This window comes from Ursus maritimus, unplaced genomic scaffold (assembly GCF_017311325.1).
Source record: "Ursus maritimus isolate PB19 unplaced genomic scaffold, ASM1731132v1 scaffold_14, whole genome shotgun sequence".
Classification (NCBI taxonomy): domain Eukaryota; kingdom Metazoa; phylum Chordata; class Mammalia; order Carnivora; family Ursidae; genus Ursus; species Ursus maritimus.
The window spans coordinates 31,758,177-31,777,619 of NW_024423786.1; the positions used below are offsets into that span (position 1 = coordinate 31,758,177).

At 53.8% G+C, this 19,443-nt stretch overlaps 1 protein-coding gene and 1 long non-coding RNA gene across 3 annotated transcripts in view; one reads left to right on the plus strand and one right to left on the minus strand.

Annotated features, from left to right (window-relative positions):
* FAM3D (FAM3 metabolism regulating signaling molecule D) overlaps positions 1-8,856 on the plus strand; it is a 29,204-nt gene extending 20,348 nt beyond the window's left edge. For both annotated transcript variants that reach the window (XM_008703095.2, XM_008703096.2), the window contains exons 7-10: positions 560-610; positions 5,242-5,326; positions 6,026-6,152; positions 8,455-8,856. In XM_008703095.2, coding sequence (XP_008701317.1) covers positions 560-610; positions 5,242-5,326; positions 6,026-6,152; positions 8,455-8,544 — 353 coding nt within the window. In that variant the 3' untranslated portion in view covers positions 8,545-8,856. The remainder of the gene's footprint in view (positions 1-559; positions 611-5,241; positions 5,327-6,025; positions 6,153-8,454) is intronic.
* An 18-nt stretch (positions 8,857-8,874) lies between these two features.
* LOC103674209 lies at positions 8,875-13,377 on the minus strand. The gene is made up of 3 exons (XR_571576.2): positions 13,259-13,377; positions 11,810-11,959; positions 8,875-9,222 (listed from the first exon to the last, which is right to left on the minus strand). It is a non-coding gene; the product is annotated as an uncharacterized LOC103674209 (long non-coding RNA).
* Positions 13,378-19,443: the final 6,066 nt, after the last annotated feature.

The following is a 19,443-nucleotide window of genomic DNA, read 5'->3' on the forward strand; positions in this document are numbered from 1 at the left end:
GGACTTGGACCCTTCGCAAAACACACCAAGGCTATTCAGATGACTGGACTCGGACTCGGAGCTTTGAGTACATTCAACCCACTGCATATCCCTTTGCCTTCAAGAGTCGGAGGATTGAAATTATACATTTCCTATTTAGGAAGAAATAATGATAACAATTGCAGTTATTTTTATTACTGGTTTCCAGCTAAAATTTGTCTTGTATGTTTACTGCCTAGTTTAAATTCAGCTCCCTCAGTTCCCATAGCCCATTGTTCAGATGCAACAGTTGAGGTCAAAATACTAATTTGTGCATTAGGAAGTGGCGAGGCAGAACACAGACCCAGATTGGCTGGATACTGTTCAATTCCAGAGATCTTCACCGTTATGTTCTGGTACCTCTCAGATCAGCCCAGAAGTTAGTGGGCCCCTGCGCAGTCCTGCATGCTTTCTATCGGACCTGACTTGACTCACATTATTATTCCATTTTTAGATCTTAGACTAAAGAGTAGCCATTTTCTGCAAAATGATAGGCAGGATGACCTGTTTCAGGAAGTCAGTTTTGCTCTCTCACCCGCAGGAACCACAGGAACGGTGCTGACACAGAAATGTTTTGACATGTACTCTGGAGGTAGGCATCTCTGTTGGCGCTGATGTCACAGGGTGGGCTGAGCTCCTTCCTATGGCAAGAGAGCCGTCAGGGTGCTGGGACACTCGGCTCTCGTCTCCACCGGAGACGACCAGAAGGAAGCACGGTAGGGTTGGAGGACCATCCTTCTGTCTTTGAAACTCCTTTCTGCTGTCTTAGTTGGCTCTCCTGGGTGCAGATCCTGAGATCAGAAGTCAGGTGCAACAGTTTACTGGGCAGGAGGTGATCTCAGGAAATGCCAGCCGGAAGTGAGACAGGGAGAGGGAGACAGCCAGAACTGTGTGCTACCAGGCTCAACGCTGCGGGCAGCTGGAACTCGGGAGCCAGTGTCAAATACATGCCTCAGATCTCAGAGGGGCATGGGAGCTGGGGCGCTCCCACCCCTAATTCCTTGGCACTTCCCACATTTCTGGTCTGCCCCAGGGCACAGAGGAGGATCTGGAGGTCAGAGAGGACCTTCAGGCAAAGAAATGCTGGAGCTGGCAGTTGGAGGCCAAGCAGGTGCACGCTCAAGTGCTAAGGACAAGGACACATGGCTCAGTTTGCTCTGCTAGGTAAAGGGTATTTTATTTTAAGGCCTCATGGGTCTCTCTTGGGCCCAAGGATGGGACAAGGCCTCCTAGGGCCCAGAAAGAATCACTCTGGGGCTCTAAGCTCTCTGCGTCTTTCTGCAGACATCTTTTCTTCTCTCTGCCCAGGCACAGTATTTGAACTCTGTGCATGTGACCACCCCACTGTCCTCCCACCCTTAGCACAGCCTGGGGACAGGCCCCTGACCTACCTGGGCTGGACTTTCCCACCAGCAGCTTCCTCACCCCCAGGCTGCCTGGCAAAGCTGTGTTGAGGGCGGGAGTCTCACCCAACAATCCTGACATCTTCCAAAACGTGGTGGAATCTGTCCCAAACCGTGTATGCCACCCACTGCCCAGCTGGCAACCCACCTCCTTCCCTCTGACCCAGTAAACCTCAACAAGGCGTAAAGAAGCAGCAGGGCAGCCCCTCGCAGGCAGCAGAAGTCTTGGTCCTGCAAGGACAGGTTTCCATCAGGACAGATAACTGAGCTCAGCCCCCTTCTCAGAGTTCAGCTCAGCTCCGTTTCCCTTCCCTGTACCTGCGATCTCAGGGCCAGCTCTGGGCTCAGGCATCACTACCTTCCTGTGCCCACCTAAACACATGAGCCCCAGAGGGGACAAAGCCAGGCAGCAAGAAAGGGGGAAGCCCTCTTGGCTTTGCAAACAAAGGAGGGGCTGAAAGGCGGGCAGTGGGAATCGGGTGCCCAGCAGTCACAGCTGGGAATGTAGGGAAGGTGTTCGGCAGCACCACACTTCGAGACAGCAGCTGGCGCCCTGTCCTGGGCCCAGGGCTTCGGAGGGTCCCCTGGGTCCCCTGAGGGCCATCCTCCAGTGAGTCCCACCCCACAGGTCGGGTCTGCAGGGCCTGAGGACGTGCTGGGCGGAAGCCTGCATCGGGGCCCATGCAGACTTCCAGGCATGCCCCGCTAGGACAGAAGCTGCAGACACACCACTAGGACCGAGGGATGGCCAGGGCACGGCAGTGGCTGGAGGCGAGGGGGTGGAGGAGACGGAGCTTGGACAGGCAGGCGGGGGGTGTGCATGTGCAGGCACGCGAGGCCCCCTCCTGCAGGACCGAGCTGGAGACGGGTGAGGAGACGGTGGGGCAGGCTAGGGGCCAAGGGCCAGAGACCGTCATGTGTTCTCTGTCCAGGACCCTGCACGTGTTTGGGGTGGCCAGGCCAGGTTTATGGAAAAGATCCAGTCTCTGGAGTCAAAGACTTCAGGCTGAGGCAGTTGACACCTTTTGCACTTGAGTTTTGTCATCTGTAGAATAGAGGTAAACCACAGTGTCCTCTTCAGGAGATGGATCTGGGGGTTTGGGTGGGAATTGGCACTAATCATTGCGAGGGGCCTGGCCTGCCTGGGGGAGGGCCCGGGGGTGCAGTCAGCCTTCCCCCTCCCCTTCCCTCCCCTCCCGCCCTCCATCCACATGACTCGGAAGCAAGGAGGTCATTGTCAGAATGAAAAGGGTAAAAAAAAAAATTTTTATTTTTATTAATTTAAATTCAATTAATATGTAGTGTATTATTAGTTTCAGAGGTAGAGGTCAGTGATTCATCAGTCTTATATAGTACTACCCAGTGCTCATTACATCACCTGCCCTCCTTAATGTCTATCACCCAGTTACCCCATCTTCCTACCCACCTCCCCTCCATCTGTTTCTTTCCTATGATTAAGAGTCTCTTATGGTTTGTCTCCCTCTCTGGTTTCATTGTTTTATTTTTCCCTTCCTTCCCCTATGTTCTGTTTTGTTTCTTAAATTCCACATATGAGTGAGATCATATGATAGTTGTCTTTCTGTGACTGACTTATTTCACTTAGCATAATACCCTCTAGTTCCATCCATGTCATCTCAAATGGTAAGATTTCATTTTTGATGGCTGAGTAATATTCCATTGTGTATGTATACCACATCTTCTTTATCCATTCATCTGTCAATGGACATCTGGGCTCTGTCCATAGTTTGGCTATTGTGGGCATTGCTGCTATAAACATTGGGGTGCAGGTGCCCCTTCGGATCACTACATTTGTCTCTTTGGGGTAAATACCCAGTAGTGCAATTTTCACTGGCTCTATTTTCAACTTTCTGAGGAACCTCTGTACTGTTTTCCAGAGTGGCTGTAACAGCTTGCATTCCCACCAACAGTGTAAGATGGTTCCCCTTTTTCCTACTGTTTCCAACACCTGTTGTTTCCTGAGTTGTTAATTTTAGCCATTCTGACCCGTGTGAGGTGGTATCTCATTGTGGTTTTGATTTGTATTTCTCTGATGCCAAGTGATGTTGAGCAGTTTTTCATGGGTCTGTTGGCCATTTGGAGGTCTTCTTTGGAGAAATGTCTGTGTCTTCTGCCCATTTCTTGATTGGATTGTGTTCTTTGGGTATTGAGTTTGATAAGTTCTTTATAGATTTTGGTTATTAGCCCTTTATCTGATAAGACATTTGCAAACATCTTCTCCCATTCTGTAGGCTGTCAAAAAGAGTAAAAAAACCTAAATTTTATATTGCTCTTTTATGAACATGGATGTAACCATGACTGTTGGGGACCCAGAAACAGAAGCATTTGAGGACAAGTCGCCCCTTCCCACAAGAGATAAAAGGTGGCAGTGACTTCTTAAAGTGAGAGGATAATTAATAGAAAGCACACTTCATTCTTTTCCAACTTTACTGTCCATGCCAGACAAGAACAGATCTTGATATCTGTAGCTCATGGCTCCAACCAATTTTCAGAGTTCCCTCTTTTATCTCAAGAGTTCAAGGGCCATTTTACTAACAGAGCTGCTGTGGTCACTGGCTACAGGCCTCTGTCTTACTGAGCTGGTTGGTGGCTGGCCTTGCTTTCAGGGTTTGATTTTAGGTCCAAGGGATCCCTGGGGAATACTAAGAACTGGCTCATCTTCGTGGGTGTGGCCTGTGGGCAAGGCAGCCACACAGCCCTGGGCTTAGAGCAGACTCGGGTTTAGCCTGATGCTCTGCCCTCACCATCTTGAAATTCTTAATTTTTTAACAAAAGTCTCCACGTTTTCATTTCTCACTGGGCCCTGAAAATTATGTTGCCCATCCTGCTAATAATTGCAATTCCATTATAGTGCACTTTCTGTATGCCCTGAGTTGTTGTCACATTTGGTCTTTACAGAAATGCTGTGGGCAGGGCTATGCACCATCCTCGTGTGACAGATGTAGCCCCTACTTTTCCCACTAGGCCCATCTTGCCCATACCTCCTCAACTGTTCAAGAGCCCCCTGTGCAAGTTACCTCATATCCAGAGTACCACCTGAATTAGTATTTTCTTTTGAATCAGCTCACTTTTTTTCAACATAAATAATGTTAAAAACTTAGGGCAGGGATATAATTTCTTATCAGTTTTTATGCAGAAAAGGTGACCACAAAAATAAGCACAATGGAAACAAATCCATGTCCTTGAAGTGAGCTGGATGCTGATGTCTCCCCAAGGAGCCACACCCAGGCCTACTTTCTGGTAAACGCAGAGATTTTGCAAGTTCAGGGAGGTGTTAAAGATGCAGAGGGAGGCTTGGTCCTTGGCATAAGCTAGAGAATTGTAGCGCACTGATGTTCTCTCTGTGTGACCTGAGTTGCCTGTGGTGCAGTGGATATCCTCTCAAGTCAGCACAGACAGGCTCTTAACCACCTCCTTCTAAGCTGGTGTGCAAAGATCCCAGAGTTCCTGAGAGATGACTGTGCTCCATACCTTGGGTGCAGGTCCCTAAGCGCCCTTAGAACAATCTCTCTCGCTCCTGGCTGCATATCAGAATCGCCTGTGGAACTTTTGAATTCCAGTGTCCACCCCGCCCACCTGAATTAGGGTACCCTTGCTCCATGCACTTTGCTCTCCCCTGGACAAGGGCTGCAGGGAGCTCCATCCAAGGTGTCGCCTCCTGCTGGCCCCTGAGCTTCCGATGGAGCTCCGTGTCAGCCTGCCCCTGGCCACTCCTGGATCTTCAGGGCAGTAACAGAGAATGAGAATGACCAGCAGTTATTTCCCTTCAATAACCAGCACCCCACTTTCTTTCCTCCCCCAGATGTTAAGCTCCTGGTAAAATTCCTTAAAGAAATTCCAGAGGGCACGCTGGTGCTGGTGGCCTCCTATGATGACCCAGGAACCAAGTAAGTGGGAACCTTCACCTTCCCGGCCATGGGTTGAAGGGAACCAAATGCTTCCAAGCCCTAAGTGCCTTTTCCCCCGCTCTCCCACTTACTCTGTCTTCTGGCAGCTTCTCCTAGGGAAATAACCAGATACGTGCACAAAGACATGTTCATGGCAGTTCATCACAACCTTGGTTACAACACTGGAAAACTGGACATACTGTCCCTGTCCAATAAAGACCAATTAGTTACAGAAATTACGACACATGTTGATATGACGTAGTATTATATACATAGAAAAGGATCTACTCCATCAAAAATGATGATGTAGAAAATAGTTTAAGGGCCTGGAAGAATGCTCACCCTTTAGTATTAAGTGGAAAAAAAACAGATTATAAAACTATTAGTATGATTCCCCAGTGCATGGGGGGAAAAGACATTAAGGAAATACATTAAAATTTTACAATGATTATGTCAAGTGGGGTGAGACTATAATTTTTAGTTTCTCTGTGATGTTCCATATTTTCCAAGTACACATGTGTATTTGTAAACAGAAGCAAAACCGTACTACTGGCCACTTAGCCCCGTTCCTGGTGAACACGACTCTGCAAGCATGGCTGTTGCATCCAGCCAAGGGTGGAGCAGAGGGCAGGCCAAGTGCTTGAGAACCTCACGCTTCTCCCACCCCTCCACCCCACTGTCCTCTCTGGTTCTCTGCAGAATGAATGAGGAGACCAGGAAGCTCCTCTCCAGCTTGGGCAGTTCCTATGCAGAACAGCTGGGCTTCAGAGATAGCTGGGTCTTCTTAGGGGCCAAAAACCTCAAGGATAAAAGCCCTTTTGAGCAGGTGAGTTCCTGGCAGCCTCTCCATCCCAGTGAAGCAGGTGGGGGTAAGGTGCCAGGGATGGATGGACAAGGACTGGGGTAACTTGGGAGGGACAGTGTGGGGACCTCAGAGGTCAGGGTGGCCCGACTGGCTAATCCGCCAGCAGGAAGTAGCCTTGACCATTTTGCGAGGAGCTGGGTCACATAGAAATGGATAACTACCAGGAAGGAGAAGGAAAAGGAGAAAAGAAGGATGAGGGAAGGAGGAATGGGGAAAAAGAGAAAAGAATATAGAGATGAAGCCTGCGTGATGGGCGAACAGGGGGCAGGATGTGTCGCTTCTGGTCCCATTGGAAACCTAAGCCAAGCCCCTTTTCTCTCTCTCTCCACTCTCCTGCCCCGGGGCCTCAGGCTCCCCACCATAGGGGAGAGGTTTAGACCAGGGGCACTGTTCCCTTCTAAGCTCCCTGTGGAAAGGATAAATTTGCATCAAGAGGAGGACACAGGAGAGCCCACCTGAGTACATGGAAGGGGTCAGGAGTGGACCATGACAGGCGGCTCTACAGTCACTACTCAGGGGTGGCCCCAAGCCGAGTCTGGGAGGCAGCCCACAGTGGAGTCTCCGGGGTGCTCTAGAGGAGGAAAGGGGAGTCAATGAAGGGGTGGGAGCCTCCAGGGAAATGTTGCACCTTCTCTCCCTGTCCCCCATCTGTGCATCCCCAGCTCAGAGCAATTCCCAGAGGTGGGAAAACTAGCCAGATCTTCCGGGCATGAAGCGGTCCCTTGTCTGGTGGTGAGAACATTCTGCTCTGCCTAGACCCCAAGGCAGGCAGCTCAGAGTCGATTCGGACACATAGGACTACTGAGGCGAGTGAACTCTTACCCTGAAGGCAGAAGGGAGCCCTGGAAGGTTTAAGCGAAAAGCGACAAGAGCAGATGGATACGTAAGAAACACTAGCATTCAGCAAGCACTTGCTCTGCACGGGCTCGGCTGAGCAGGTTACCTGCAGGTCCTTCTTTCATGCCCACAGTGAAGTAGGTACGATTCTCCTCCCACCCCCCAGTCAAGGATCCGGAGCCGTGGAGAGGTTTCAGGCAGCTTGTTTGGCTCTGATGAGGATGTAGCTCTCCTCCCGGTCTGCTGCCTCCACGGAGAGTCCTGATGCTTTTAGCACAGCCTCCGTGGCTGAGCACAGGAAGGCAGGGGGGAGACCCAGGCAGCAATCCAGCCAGTAGCACAGCAGCCTGCAGGGAAGGGGCTGTGGGAGGCAGGGAGCGACAGTGTCAAGACGCTGGGCTCCAGGTGCAGGGACCACAGTGGGCTGCGAGGGTTCTTGCCTTGTCTGGAAGATGCTGGCCTGGTCTGTATGTGTGAGTTTCTAAGAGAATGCATTCAGGTCGTTAGATGTTACTTTTAAAAAAATGATAGTACAGTGTAGCTTCTGCTGGAGGAGACGAGGGAGCCGTCAGTTTATAGCCTCCAGGTGAAGAACACAGGCAGTGGGTGGGGATCCAGAACATCCCTGTGCGGGGAGGGGGTGGGGGGTGGAGACAGACAGACCCATCACCCAGAATGAACTGGGGCCCACGATGTGATTGAAACCATTAGGTCTTTGTCCCCATACATGGGGCTCTGGGTTTTAGAGAAGCAGCATCCAGAATTACTTCCATCCCTAAGGGTTAGCTACAATTATTCCACTGGTAGAGTTTGCTATTTACATTTCTTTCTTCCATAAGCTAAGCCTAAATACAATCTTAACCGATTCTATTCTATGTTTATTAATCTTAATTAGTATTACACAGTAGTTCTGCCACTAGGGTCACTTTGGCCCTCTGTGCCTCAGGTTCCCCATCTGTAGAATGGGATGGTAATGGGATGCCCTTCTCAGGGTATTGTAAGGAATACATACATAAGGCACTTTGCACCTGGCATAGAGCAAGTGTCATGAAGTGCTAGGATGATGCTTGTCATTGCTGTGGTGGTTTGGGGGTGTCCTAGAGAGGCTGATGGAGAATGTGGCAGAGGAGCTAACACTCTGCAAGCCTGCCCCCCAATCCTTGGTACCCCACCCCCCAGGGCATGACAGGCAAGGACTGAGCTCTGATCTCCTCTGTAAAATCTTTCACATGTTGCCATCCCTCTGCACCTCAATTTCCCCACCTGTAAAGTGGGCTGGTCCTATCCCACACCACCACCTCCCCATGGGAGGGGCTGAAGCCAGGGTGGAGTGAGTGAAGTCAGGATGTCTTAAAGCGCAGTGAAAATTCAGGTGCAAATTCTGAACAGCCTCCCCCATTGTCCGTGTTACTCTTTCTCTCTCTAGTTCTTAAAGAACCACCCGGACACGAACAAATACGATGGCTGGCCGGAGCTGCTGGAACTGGAGGGCTGTGTTCCCCAGAAGGTATTTTAGGGTGGCTGCAGGACTGACAAGCCCCTGGCTGTCCTGGGGACAGCGTCAGCTGCAGCAGCCAGAAGGGCACCAGGCGGCCTGTGGAAAGTTCCCCGGGCGGGGGCTCTGTGCACCTCCCCTCTTGGGAAGCAGCGGCCTCCCAGAGGCTGCGGCAGCCTACCTGAGGTGGCCAGCCATCAGGGGTTCTTCTGGAGCCTATCTGCAGGAAGAACAGTCCGCTTTCCTTCAAGACGGCCAGCACTCGCTCCCAAGGACGGACGGACCACCCGCACCTGCGGCGCACCATTAAATTTTATTTTTGCTGATTTTGAATGAACTTTCTGACCTTCTGATGTGCAGCGTTTCTGCCTGGGATCCAACTGACCCAGGCCAGGTTGGCTCGGGCCGCAAGCGGGGACAGGTCGGTGACAGCTTCGGGCACCAGGTTAGGCTGCTGGAAGACCCACAGGAGCAGAGAGAGCCCAAGGACAGAACGCGGAGCCTGTAGTCTTCCTCTGCTGCTTGAATGAGAGCTGGAGGGCTCCAGAGCCAGCGAGGGGGAGGCGGGTGTCGTGGGAGGAAGGCTGGGAGGAAGAGGCAGGCTGTCTGTCGGGCAGGCTTCAGGGAGGACGTCCTGGCCATCTTCGTCTTTGAGTGGTTCTCCGGGAGCAGCCCCTGAGATGTATTCGGGAGGTGATTCTGGAAAACACCAGTGGGGGTGGGGAAGTAAGACCGGGAAGGAAAGGCAGCCAGTAAAGGCTGGGGGTGAGTGGAGCTTCGTTCCTCGAGGACCCCCAGGAAGCCATGTGGGATACACACATCCGAGAGCTCGGAGCCAGGGTGAGGGAGCTGAGCTGTTTATGCCCCATCCTGTCATTGCTGGGGGGCTGCTGGTGTTGGGGCTGCAGGGAATTCCTGAGCACTTCTTGTCGGCCCTACAGAGGAAAGCGTGGCCAGCCGTGGCTTCACAGGGAGTCCTTAGCCGAGAGACGTTGGTACCAGCCACTGAAGCCCACGGAGGGGGTAAGGCCCAAAGGATATGGTGCAAACACCCTGCCTGAGGTCTCTGAGAAGGGCCACGCATGGGGTGCCTAGAGCCAGTCCTGGGAGGGGGACACGGGAGAAGACCGTACTGGTACCTGGGCCCCTGGAGTGTAGACCAGGGAGCCTGCAAAACTCCCGTGCAAGTACAAGTGCCCTGAGCCGCGGACCAGCAGACGCTCAACTCCGGCTCACAGCAGTGGTGTGGGGCCCTGGGGATGGGCAGGGCTTCCAGTGCTCCAGTCTGGGGTAGAGAGGAGGACAAGAGTGTGGGACCCTTCGGCCAGAGGCCCCCGTGGGCTGGGACTTGGGCTACTGTTGTGATGGGGTTGAGATCAGGGTTCAAAGCCCGACGGGACAATTTTGAGCAGGCTGAGGCAGTCCGAGGAGGGCACCTGGCCAGCCAGCACCCACCACCCCCAATTCCATTACCCCATTTTTCCCGGTGCAGATCCCTCTCGGGGACTAAAGGGGGAGTTTGCCTGCAACACCCACTAACTCCTCCTATCTAGACACTCACATTTGTGTGGTGTGGAATGCCTGGTGGCTGCGTAAGCAAATGGAATTTGCTTCGTTCCTGCCATTTTCTTCCAAGAGGCAGGGTCCTCTGTTCATCCCTGACCGTGAGTGCTAAACAGGGCTGCCGCTGAACCCGGTCACCCTCCCTTCCCAGTCCCCAGGACTGAATGGGGGGTTTCTGCAGGCCCTGGCCCCTGACGATGCCACTCCTTTTCTCTTGGCTGACTTGCTTCTCGTTGTACTCTATTGCAGGCAGTGTGGCAGAGGGAACGCCTGGCCTGGGTCTGAGCACTGGCTCTCCACTTGCTAGCTGGGTGAGCAGATGTCACCTCTCTGAGCCAGAGCTCCTCTGTGAAAAATGGGGGATTCTAGCTGTCTCTCAGGGGCTCATGGGCATGAAATATGATAAAATTTCCACATCACCAAAAATTGTCCAAAAAAATTAGATAGATAGATAGATAGATAGATAGATAGATAGATAGATAGATGGATATATGTTTGGGAGCAAGAATACCTTATAAAATTAAAAGAACCGATAAGGACTTCTAAAGTGAGTTCAGGGCCAGAAGTAGGGCTAGGCAGAGCTCTTGGCGTGGCCACTATTTTAAAAGGACATGGGGTGGCCAGCTGGGTGTAAGAGAAGACTCATGGTACTTTTCCAGAAGCTGTCTTGCATAGCACTTTAAAGAAGTCTGAGAGAATGTCAACGGGATAAATCAGAGAATTGGGGAAAGGGTCTCAGGGAGGGTGGGGGCTTGGAAAGACAGCACAGTGGAACGCCTGGTACCCACCCAGGCCCCCTCGCCCAGTTTCTGCCTCTAGGAGTCTGTCTACGAGCCTCTTTGGAAAGCTGCCCTCAGGCTACTCGTTCTTAGCTCCCAGAGGCAGAAAAGAGAGGCCAGGAGGTGCCAGAGTTTACATCCTGGCAGGCCGGTCCCCAGCTCCTGAGCGCCTGGCTGGGAGTGTGCAAGCCCAGCTCCCTGTCCTGGGGCAGGGCAACCATGAGCTGCCGTCTACACTCCATGGTTCCCCCCCCGGAATCAAGCTGGGGGTTGGCCTGAAAGTGTCCCTTTGCTTGGTTGTGTCCCCTTCCCTATCCTGCTCCCCCACCACTCTCCTACCCACGTCCTTAATAAATCACCTGCATGAGAACACTCACCCCCAAGTCGGCTTCTAGGGGATCCGTCCTCGGAGAGGCAGTGACCAGGGCCAGCCGGATGGGACTGAGCCCGGGCGAGGAGACAAGACCCCCTGGCATACAGGAATTGTCATAAAGAAGGTCAGTTCCCCAGGAGGAGAGGCTCAGTGAGAGAGCCGCACCTGTGGCTGCCCCGCGGGGCCCGTGGGAGAGGCCACCTGCCGTTGCGTGCTGGGGAACAGGAGGCCGAGACCACAGGTCATGCCCCCGCCCGCCTCCCCTCCTCAACCAGGGGCCAGCCTCAGTTGGCACATCCTCCACATGATAGAAGGGAGCCCAAACGACCACCAAACCCACCAAGGGGATGGCATTCTAGAGCCAGCCCCTTCTAGGTCCCCCCCACCCTGGGATGGGCATCGCAAAACGGCAAATACCCATCAGATTCTCAACACCATTGTCAGGGCACTGTGGCTACTACGGGGACCCCCGGGTCAGCTCACGATTGGGCAAGACAGTCCAAGAAAATGGCTGTAGAGAGTTGGGTCGGTAGCCCCTTATGAGACTGTTTCCTACTCAGTCATTACTCACCTGCTACCCATTGAGAACAGGGTAGGCACTGGGGACACTACGGTGAAGAAACTCGATCCAGTCCCAGCTGGTCCGTCTCTGTTCCTCAGCCTTGGCCCGGGCTTTCCAGCAGCTGTCATTCTGGTCCTCACCAGTAGGTGGCAGCCCAAGCTAGAAAGGGAAAGGTGCAAGGTTACCCCTGGCCACCCACTTTGGGGAAAGGTGCTGTGCTTAACGGACAGGATGCCTGGGACTTACCAATGGGCGGTGGGTTTACTATCACATTATTAACAGCATCAGAACAGCAGCACCTAACTTCTAGGGGAATTGCTGTTATACGCTCTGTACGAATTTCATTCTCACAGCCCCATGTGGTGGGGCCCATTGTTAACTCCTTTTACACGTGAGGAGAATGAGGCTCAGAGGCCAAGGGACTTGTCCAAAGTCACACAGCTAAGAAGCCTCAGATTGAGGGTTGGAATCCCAGCCTATCTACATCACTACAGGAAACAAACCCTTCAGAAATACTTCCCCTGAAACTACTCAGGGGTGAGCAATGTTTTCTTCTCCCCCCCCCCCCACTCCTCATCCTCCTTTTCCACTTCCTCTCCCACACACACCCCTCCTCCTCCTGAATGCCTCTGAGGACGTTTGAAAATTGCTCAGAACCTCTGAGTCAATGTTCTCAAAAGCTCCCCGCATTTTGTAAGCCTTGCTTCCCTCTACAGGATTGTAACTCAAGAAGGAGCAGGTGTTTCTGTGTCCATTTCGCAGATGGAGAAAGAGAGGCTACAAGCTGTGCCCAGGCTACACAGTGAGACCAGGCAGAGCTGGATCCTGACCCCGCACCACCAGCTCTCTTTTCCTAAGTCATCCGTGTCTGCATCCCAAGCACCTCCTTGGTGTCAGGCCCTATGCCGGGCTCCGGGGCCACCACCCCCATTCCTGCCCATCACATGGGGTCCGATCATCGCATTTCAGACCCACAACCTGCCAGGAGCCGGGCTTCGGACCTTCAGCCAATCGAGGCCTCTAAGCAGATGGGGAAAATTAATAAACGGGTAAAATTCCTTTTCTCTCCTCCCATCCCACCAAGAGGCAAGCTGGTGGGTAATTATGGGATGGCTGCCAAAGGAGTTTGATCTTCAGGGCTGACTTATGGCATTTTTACTGCTCTGGCTGACAGCCAATTTAGTCACGGCCCTTTACAATTTTGTGGATGCTCTCCTTACTGCAGAAAATCAGAAGCTGCATCCCAGCCATGATTGAAACAGGGAGAAGGGGAATGGGGGGGCCACTGAGGCAGGGGCTGGACCCAGAAGAAGGAGCAAAGGAAGAAGCCACATTTTTGCTAGCCCAGAGGGGACAGGACTAATACTTTCCATGCAGGGCGCTCTTGCAATGAGCTAGGATTGAGTTAGGCACTCTGCCTGCTTACACTATTTCATTCATCCCCCATCATGTACTCACCCATTCCACTAATATTTGTTGAGTGACTGCAATGTGCCAAGCTCTATTTTAGACCCAGGGGGTAAACTGATGAACAGGACAGACCATGTCCCAGCCTTTGTGGAGCTGCCATCCAGGTGCAGGAGCTGAACAATAAACACAGAAATAATATCATTCCAGTTGCTGATAAATGCTATGAAAAAAATAATAAACAGCCCAGGAGGCTAGTTTGCATAGAGAGTCAGGGCAGGCTTCTCTAAGGAGGTGATTATGGATCCTGATGGATAAAAAGGAAAGAATCATGCAAGATTAAAAAATGGAGTCGACAGAGAGAGATGGAAAACAGTCCAGGCAGAGAGAACAGCAAGTGCAAAGGCCCTGGGGTGAGGAGAAAGGTGATATGATCCAGGAATTATCGGGGAGAGAAGGGAATAGGAAATGAGGTCTGAGAGGCAAGCAAGACTTGATGGAGCAGAGCTTTGGACCATGGGGAATTTCATTCTATGGGCAAAGCTGGATCTAGAACACCTAGTCCTGACCCTGCACTACCAACTGCCATTTCCTAAATCATCTGTGTCATATATCATCACCACCTCTTAGCCAGGCACTGTGCTAGAGGAAAGGGGGGGTTGCAAGGTTCCCCCTGCCCAGCACCTCTTAAGAAAGGATGTTCTGCTTAATCAAGCTGGTTACCTGGGACTTGCCAATGGGCAGTGGTTTTATCCCGAGCAGCATTAATAGCATTATAACAGCCGCACCTGACTTCTCTGGAGAATTGCTGTTGTCCAAATCCTCTACTCAGAGCTTTACACAAGTCACCTCACTTCATCCTCAGGGCCCCAGGGGGTCAGGGGCCATTGTTTTCCCCCTTTTGGTCAAGTGGGAGAGTATAAAACAGGGAATGACATCATCTGATTTATGCTGTAACAGAACAATGGCTTTGGCTGTACACACCTACCTTTCGGCCATCCGAGCAAACCTGTGCCATGTGCGTGGAGGAACACACACACACAGATGAAGAAACTGAGGTCCCCAGAGGTCAAATCATGCCCCCGGGGTCACACACTGTGAGGAAAGAGCTGGGATTCAAGCCCAAGGTGGCTTTCGCCTCCACCTCGTCCCATGTTGATGATAAAAAGAAGGAAGGGGGTAGCAAGAGAGGAGGAGGGTAACTGCTAGGGGAACTTTGAGAACTTGGCTCTGAGCCTGGAATCCGGCCTCCAGATATTTTCCTGGCCTGAGCCCAGACCAGCCCTCCCCGCCTGGACTACTGTCCTGGTGAATGAAGTACTCTGCTCTCAGAGTCTCTGCTCTGGGAGAGCCCTTGCCCCCAAGTGTCTTCAAAGATCCATTATTAACAGGGCTGTCCAGCCCGAGGTTTACATCCCCACACTAGCCCGCCCCGAGCCCCACACCCCGGCTGTCCCGCACAGCCTCCCCTTTCTGGGACCCGTCTGCCGATCAGTGCCCAGCCTGGCAAGAAGGCCAAGTCCTGCCTGCTAGGCCAGCCAGAGGTCACCCTCTGTACCCAAGCTGCCGGCCGCGTGGTGAGAGGACTGCTTTGCTTCTCCTCTACCCTGGATGCCTCAGTTTCCCCTCCTGAGAGAGGCAGGGGTCCAGGAAGTGAGGAGCTACAGGGACACAAGACGTGTGAGCCATCTGGGGACACCGTGCCCCTCTGACAGGATCAATCACGCTAAGCCTGTCTGAGGAGCTCTGGGCTTACAAGCAGCTGTGAAAGCCTTCCTTTGTGCCTGAGGAGAATGAGCCGCGAGAGGACGGGGGGCCCTGGCCCAGGGAACCCCCCGGGCCCCGGCTCCTGAGATCAACATCAGCAGAGAGGACCCCCAGCCTGGCCCCCAAGGCCCACCCAGGCCTGGTGCCCACTTTGTGCCATGGGAGCGGTCCACGGGAAGAAGGTAAGAGCGCCCGAGGGTCCTGCTGGGTCCCTGAACATGGGGAGGGAGACTGTGCCTGGCAGGTGGGAGCCCTCCCCTACCTACCTGCCAGCTCCATGGGGCCTCAGCCAGGCACTGCCCACCGGCCGCCCTCCTTGGGCTCCCAGCCAAGATTTGCATTGAGAAACCTGGCCGGGGCTTAGGACAAAGGCTTCTGACCTCTCCATCTCTAGAATAGACCTGGGGGCTATCTAGTCTCACAGGCTCTCTGGTCTTACACGCACACACCTCTCTACTTCGCCGCATACAGGCTCCGTGGCCGCCCCTTCGCCATGTGCCACAGGAGTGTCTGTGGGCAAGTTACTGAATCTTTCTGTGACTCATTTCCCTATTTGTAAAATGGGGGCAAGAGTCACCACCTCAGAGGCTTAGGGTGAGAATTAAGTGCATTAAAAGATATGTAAAGTGTTTCAAACAGTGCCCGGCACATAGTGGGCTGTATATAAGCTTCGCTCTGTTATTAGAATTCTCTTCCTGTTACTACACATCACCTTCTCCGTCTGGGCTCTCGTTGGGGATTTGTATACACAGCCGATGCAGTGCTTCTGAAAACGTGGTCTGTAGAACCCCTGTGTCTGCCTTAGAGAGGGGGGCATGGGTGGGAGCTGTTCAGCAGTCTCCTTCTTGGGGCTCACCCAGACCTCTTGGATCAGGGCCAAGGGGAGGCAGGACTCCCCGGAGATTCTTATACGAGCTCTCAGCGCACATCGCCCAGGACGGTGACCCCAGCGATGTGGTCAGGCTGCCCGGGGCCCAGCTCCTCCACCTCCCTACTGTGCCAAGAAACTGAACCCCTCTGGACCTCAGCTCCTCTCCCGTAAAGCAGGGCTGGTCCCCACCTCCTGGGAGGTGCCATGAGATGATGCTGAGAAGTACATGGCACGCGGACCCCCAGCGGGCTCCGGTAAATGGGGGCTCTAATCCTCAAGCCTCATGGTTCTGCTTGACTCTGCATTTTCTGCCAACACTGCCCATCCCACAGTTTTCAAATTTTAAGTGAGACACGTCATGGACCCCATGGAGAAAGCTTTCTGGACCTCGGTTTCCCCATTTGGAAAAATGAGTGTTGGGTGAGATAACCCCCGGGGTCTCCTTGTGCCAGCCTCTGCTTCCCACCTCCTTCATTTTAGATGCAGTCAGGCCTGGAAGCCCCTGCCTCCCCCTCACACCCCAAGCAGCATTATCCTAAAAGGTCGGTGTCCTGGGGCTGCCCTTCTCCCTCCCGCAATGGCCAGCTGCGCTCACCTGCAGTCAGGGCAGGCAGATGGTCTGACACAGCGCAGAGCCAAGCCTGGTGCCCTGGCCCACCCAGTCCCCTCTCAGGAACACTCTTCCAGCTCCTCCGCTCTCCCAAGGGTCCTACCTGAAACATAAACATGCAAAGAGTCACCTTGGAGGACAGCTTCCCGGGCCTAGAAAAGAGCCTGACAAGGTCTAGCCTAGGAACGGCAAATACAGCTCACGGACTGCCTCGCTCTTCTCTCACCCATGACAAACACCACAAATCAATCCCTGCACCCTTTCCCTCTAACTCCAGATGGCCTCAGAATCCTCCTCAGCACAGCATCCCAGGAGGCCCCCACCATTCAGAACTAGCCCCCAGACTGGCAGCCAGGCCTATCCTGTGCCCAGCCCTCCTCCCGCCCTTCAGGGGAAAGGCCCCTGGGGGGAAGTCTGCAGTGCAAGGTGAACGGGAATGCGGGCCCTGGGGCCAGACAGACCTGAGTGAGTTCTTCCACACCTGCTCTGTGACCTTGGACAAGACAAGGCACCTCTCTGAGCCTCGGGTTCTGCCTCAGTAAACTACATTGATAATCCTTCTCACACTGTTGTAAAAGCTGAGGTGATGCCTGGGACCAGACAGATGTCGGTCAACGTCTCTCTCTGGGTTTGATCCTCTCATAGCTGCATCCTCTTCTGTGCTCCACACCCTCCTTCGGAGCCTCTGAGGGCATTACCATCACACCCCAGGGCACATGAAAAAGCTGAGTCAGGTGCAAACACGATCTCCCCCAGCTGCTCAGGGCTGGAGCATAGGCTAAGCATGTCCAGGCCAGGCCCTTTGTGGGGCTCACTCTGTGGACCACTCCCACCCAACCCCCCACACGCCTACTGCTCTCTCTGCTCCTGGAGCCAAGAGCCCAGCTGGTCTCTGTGGGATGTCCATGACACCCACTGGCCTGCCCTACAACGGTCACAGTGCTGTCCTTGGGGGCTTCTCAGACCCTCTCCCACACTTAGGGCTTAATCATAGTTCTAAAATAACAGCTCTGGAAACCCCCTGGTAATGTGGCCCAATCCCCTCCCCATTGTACAGGCGGGAAGACTGAGCCCCAGAGAGCGGAAGGACTTGCCAGGGCCGTGCAGCCAGGGTCAGACCATGTCCACAAGGCCTGGCAACTCCAGGCCAAACTCTGGAAGCACACAGGAAGGCAGTGGGTCTCCTTCCCCAGCACCATGAAGGGCGGGACTGAGCCGCCCCTTGGAGAGGACTTCTGCCCACTAAGCGTACAAACGTCCGCCCCTCATTTGTTCAAGTGCACATTTGCCTGCAAATCTTCATTTGCTCCCACCCCAGCCTCCCATTAACAAACATTAACTGGGTGCCTGTGCTGGGAGCTGGGCCAAGGAGGATTGAAAGGTGTCCCTGCCCTCACAGCAACTCTCATGGACCTCAGACACCAGCTGATGCTCCGCGAAGATCGGGGGTCGGGGCACTCCGTCCTCCGTTCCCGGTCAGCAGCCAGTGTCCCTCCCCCAGGAAGGGGACAGGCCCACAAGCTGTTACAGGCAACTCCTCCCCAAGTCCAGCACCCCAGATGTGATCCCAGTCCTACCCCTAAGGCCGCCAATCCTAAAATCAGATACTAAATGATATCCTGATGCTCGACAGAAAGTGTTACTCGTAACAGCTCACAACGCACTGCACCTTCGGCAAAGACTCCCTCATTCAGGGCTCCCGCAGCTCTTCGAGGTGGATGCTTTCCTTACAAACAACCAGGGGCACAGAGAGATGGAACGAGATTTCACAGGAGCTCAAGGCCACCTGGCTAGTAAGCGGCGGAGCCGAGATCTGAGCCAGGCAGTCTCAAGAGCCTGGACCCGTCGGCCAATGACCCGCACTGCTGGCGTGTGTGACAGCGGGCTCCGGAGCAGGAAGCACAGGGTTCAGTCCCGCCTGGGACCCCGTCGGGGCCACCTGCTGACCCCTCCGAGCCTCAGTCTCCTCACCTGCTACATGGGATGGTGATTTCCCCTCGCACACGAGGAGGAGCTGAGGCGCCCTCCTCTGGAAGCTGAAGGCGGAGCTCCAGCCTAGAGGGGGCCCCCAGGTCCCCACTGGAACCCCGTGAAGGTTGGACACTCGGTATGCTCTAAGACATTTCTCCAAACTCAGCACCACCTCGGTGTTCCCTCCCCTGCACGAATCCTGAATTCTGACTCTGTTGGCGTTTGCCAAGCCGCTCATCGCTCTGCATTCATCTTCATTAGAAGAAAGTCTCCTTGACGGAAACAAACGGAAAAAAAAAAGATGAGCGATCCAGCTAAATTTGATAAATGGCCTGAAAGGGAGTGTTCGCTTTCCCGAGTCCAAAAGGCGCCCATCTGGCTGGGCCCCACTAGCTCCCTGAACAATTATCCGGCCGGTGATGGATGGCTCCTGCTTAGCGCACCAGCTCGGCGGGGCGCGGGGACCTCGTTAGGAGGCTCTCGCTGCCCCTGCCAGGCCGTGGCCCCCCCCTGCCCAACGCCTCTGACGGCTTCTGTGAGGGCAGCTGGGGCCCAGCACCCCCACGGCTCCCCTCGTCCGCACGCACGTGCAGGGCACACTCCTGGGGGCTCTGGGTGAAAGACATGCACACATGCTGCGACCGTGAGCACGGACTTTGTCATTCAGGCCCAGGTTCACCCCCGGATCTGAAAGCCCCTGCATGATCTCCTCCCCATCCTAAGCAAACTGGTAAACACACTGTCCTCCCCTTCACCGTGACCTATCTATCCTCTCCACCTCCTTCACTGCCCTCACAATAGCCTGGCCTGGAACCCTGGAAAAGGTTGGAGCTGAAACTTCTGCCCTGGGAAAGCCCCTGGACAGAGGGCGAGGTCTGGGAGCTGTGGAGCTATGTACTGGCAACAACTGGAAGGCCCGTTCGGAAGCAGGCAGAGAGACCTTGGCAAACAGGGAGAGGGCACTTTTCCTGTTCCCTGAGGCCTCCCAATGGGGCTTTCCTTCTCCTCTACCCTTGG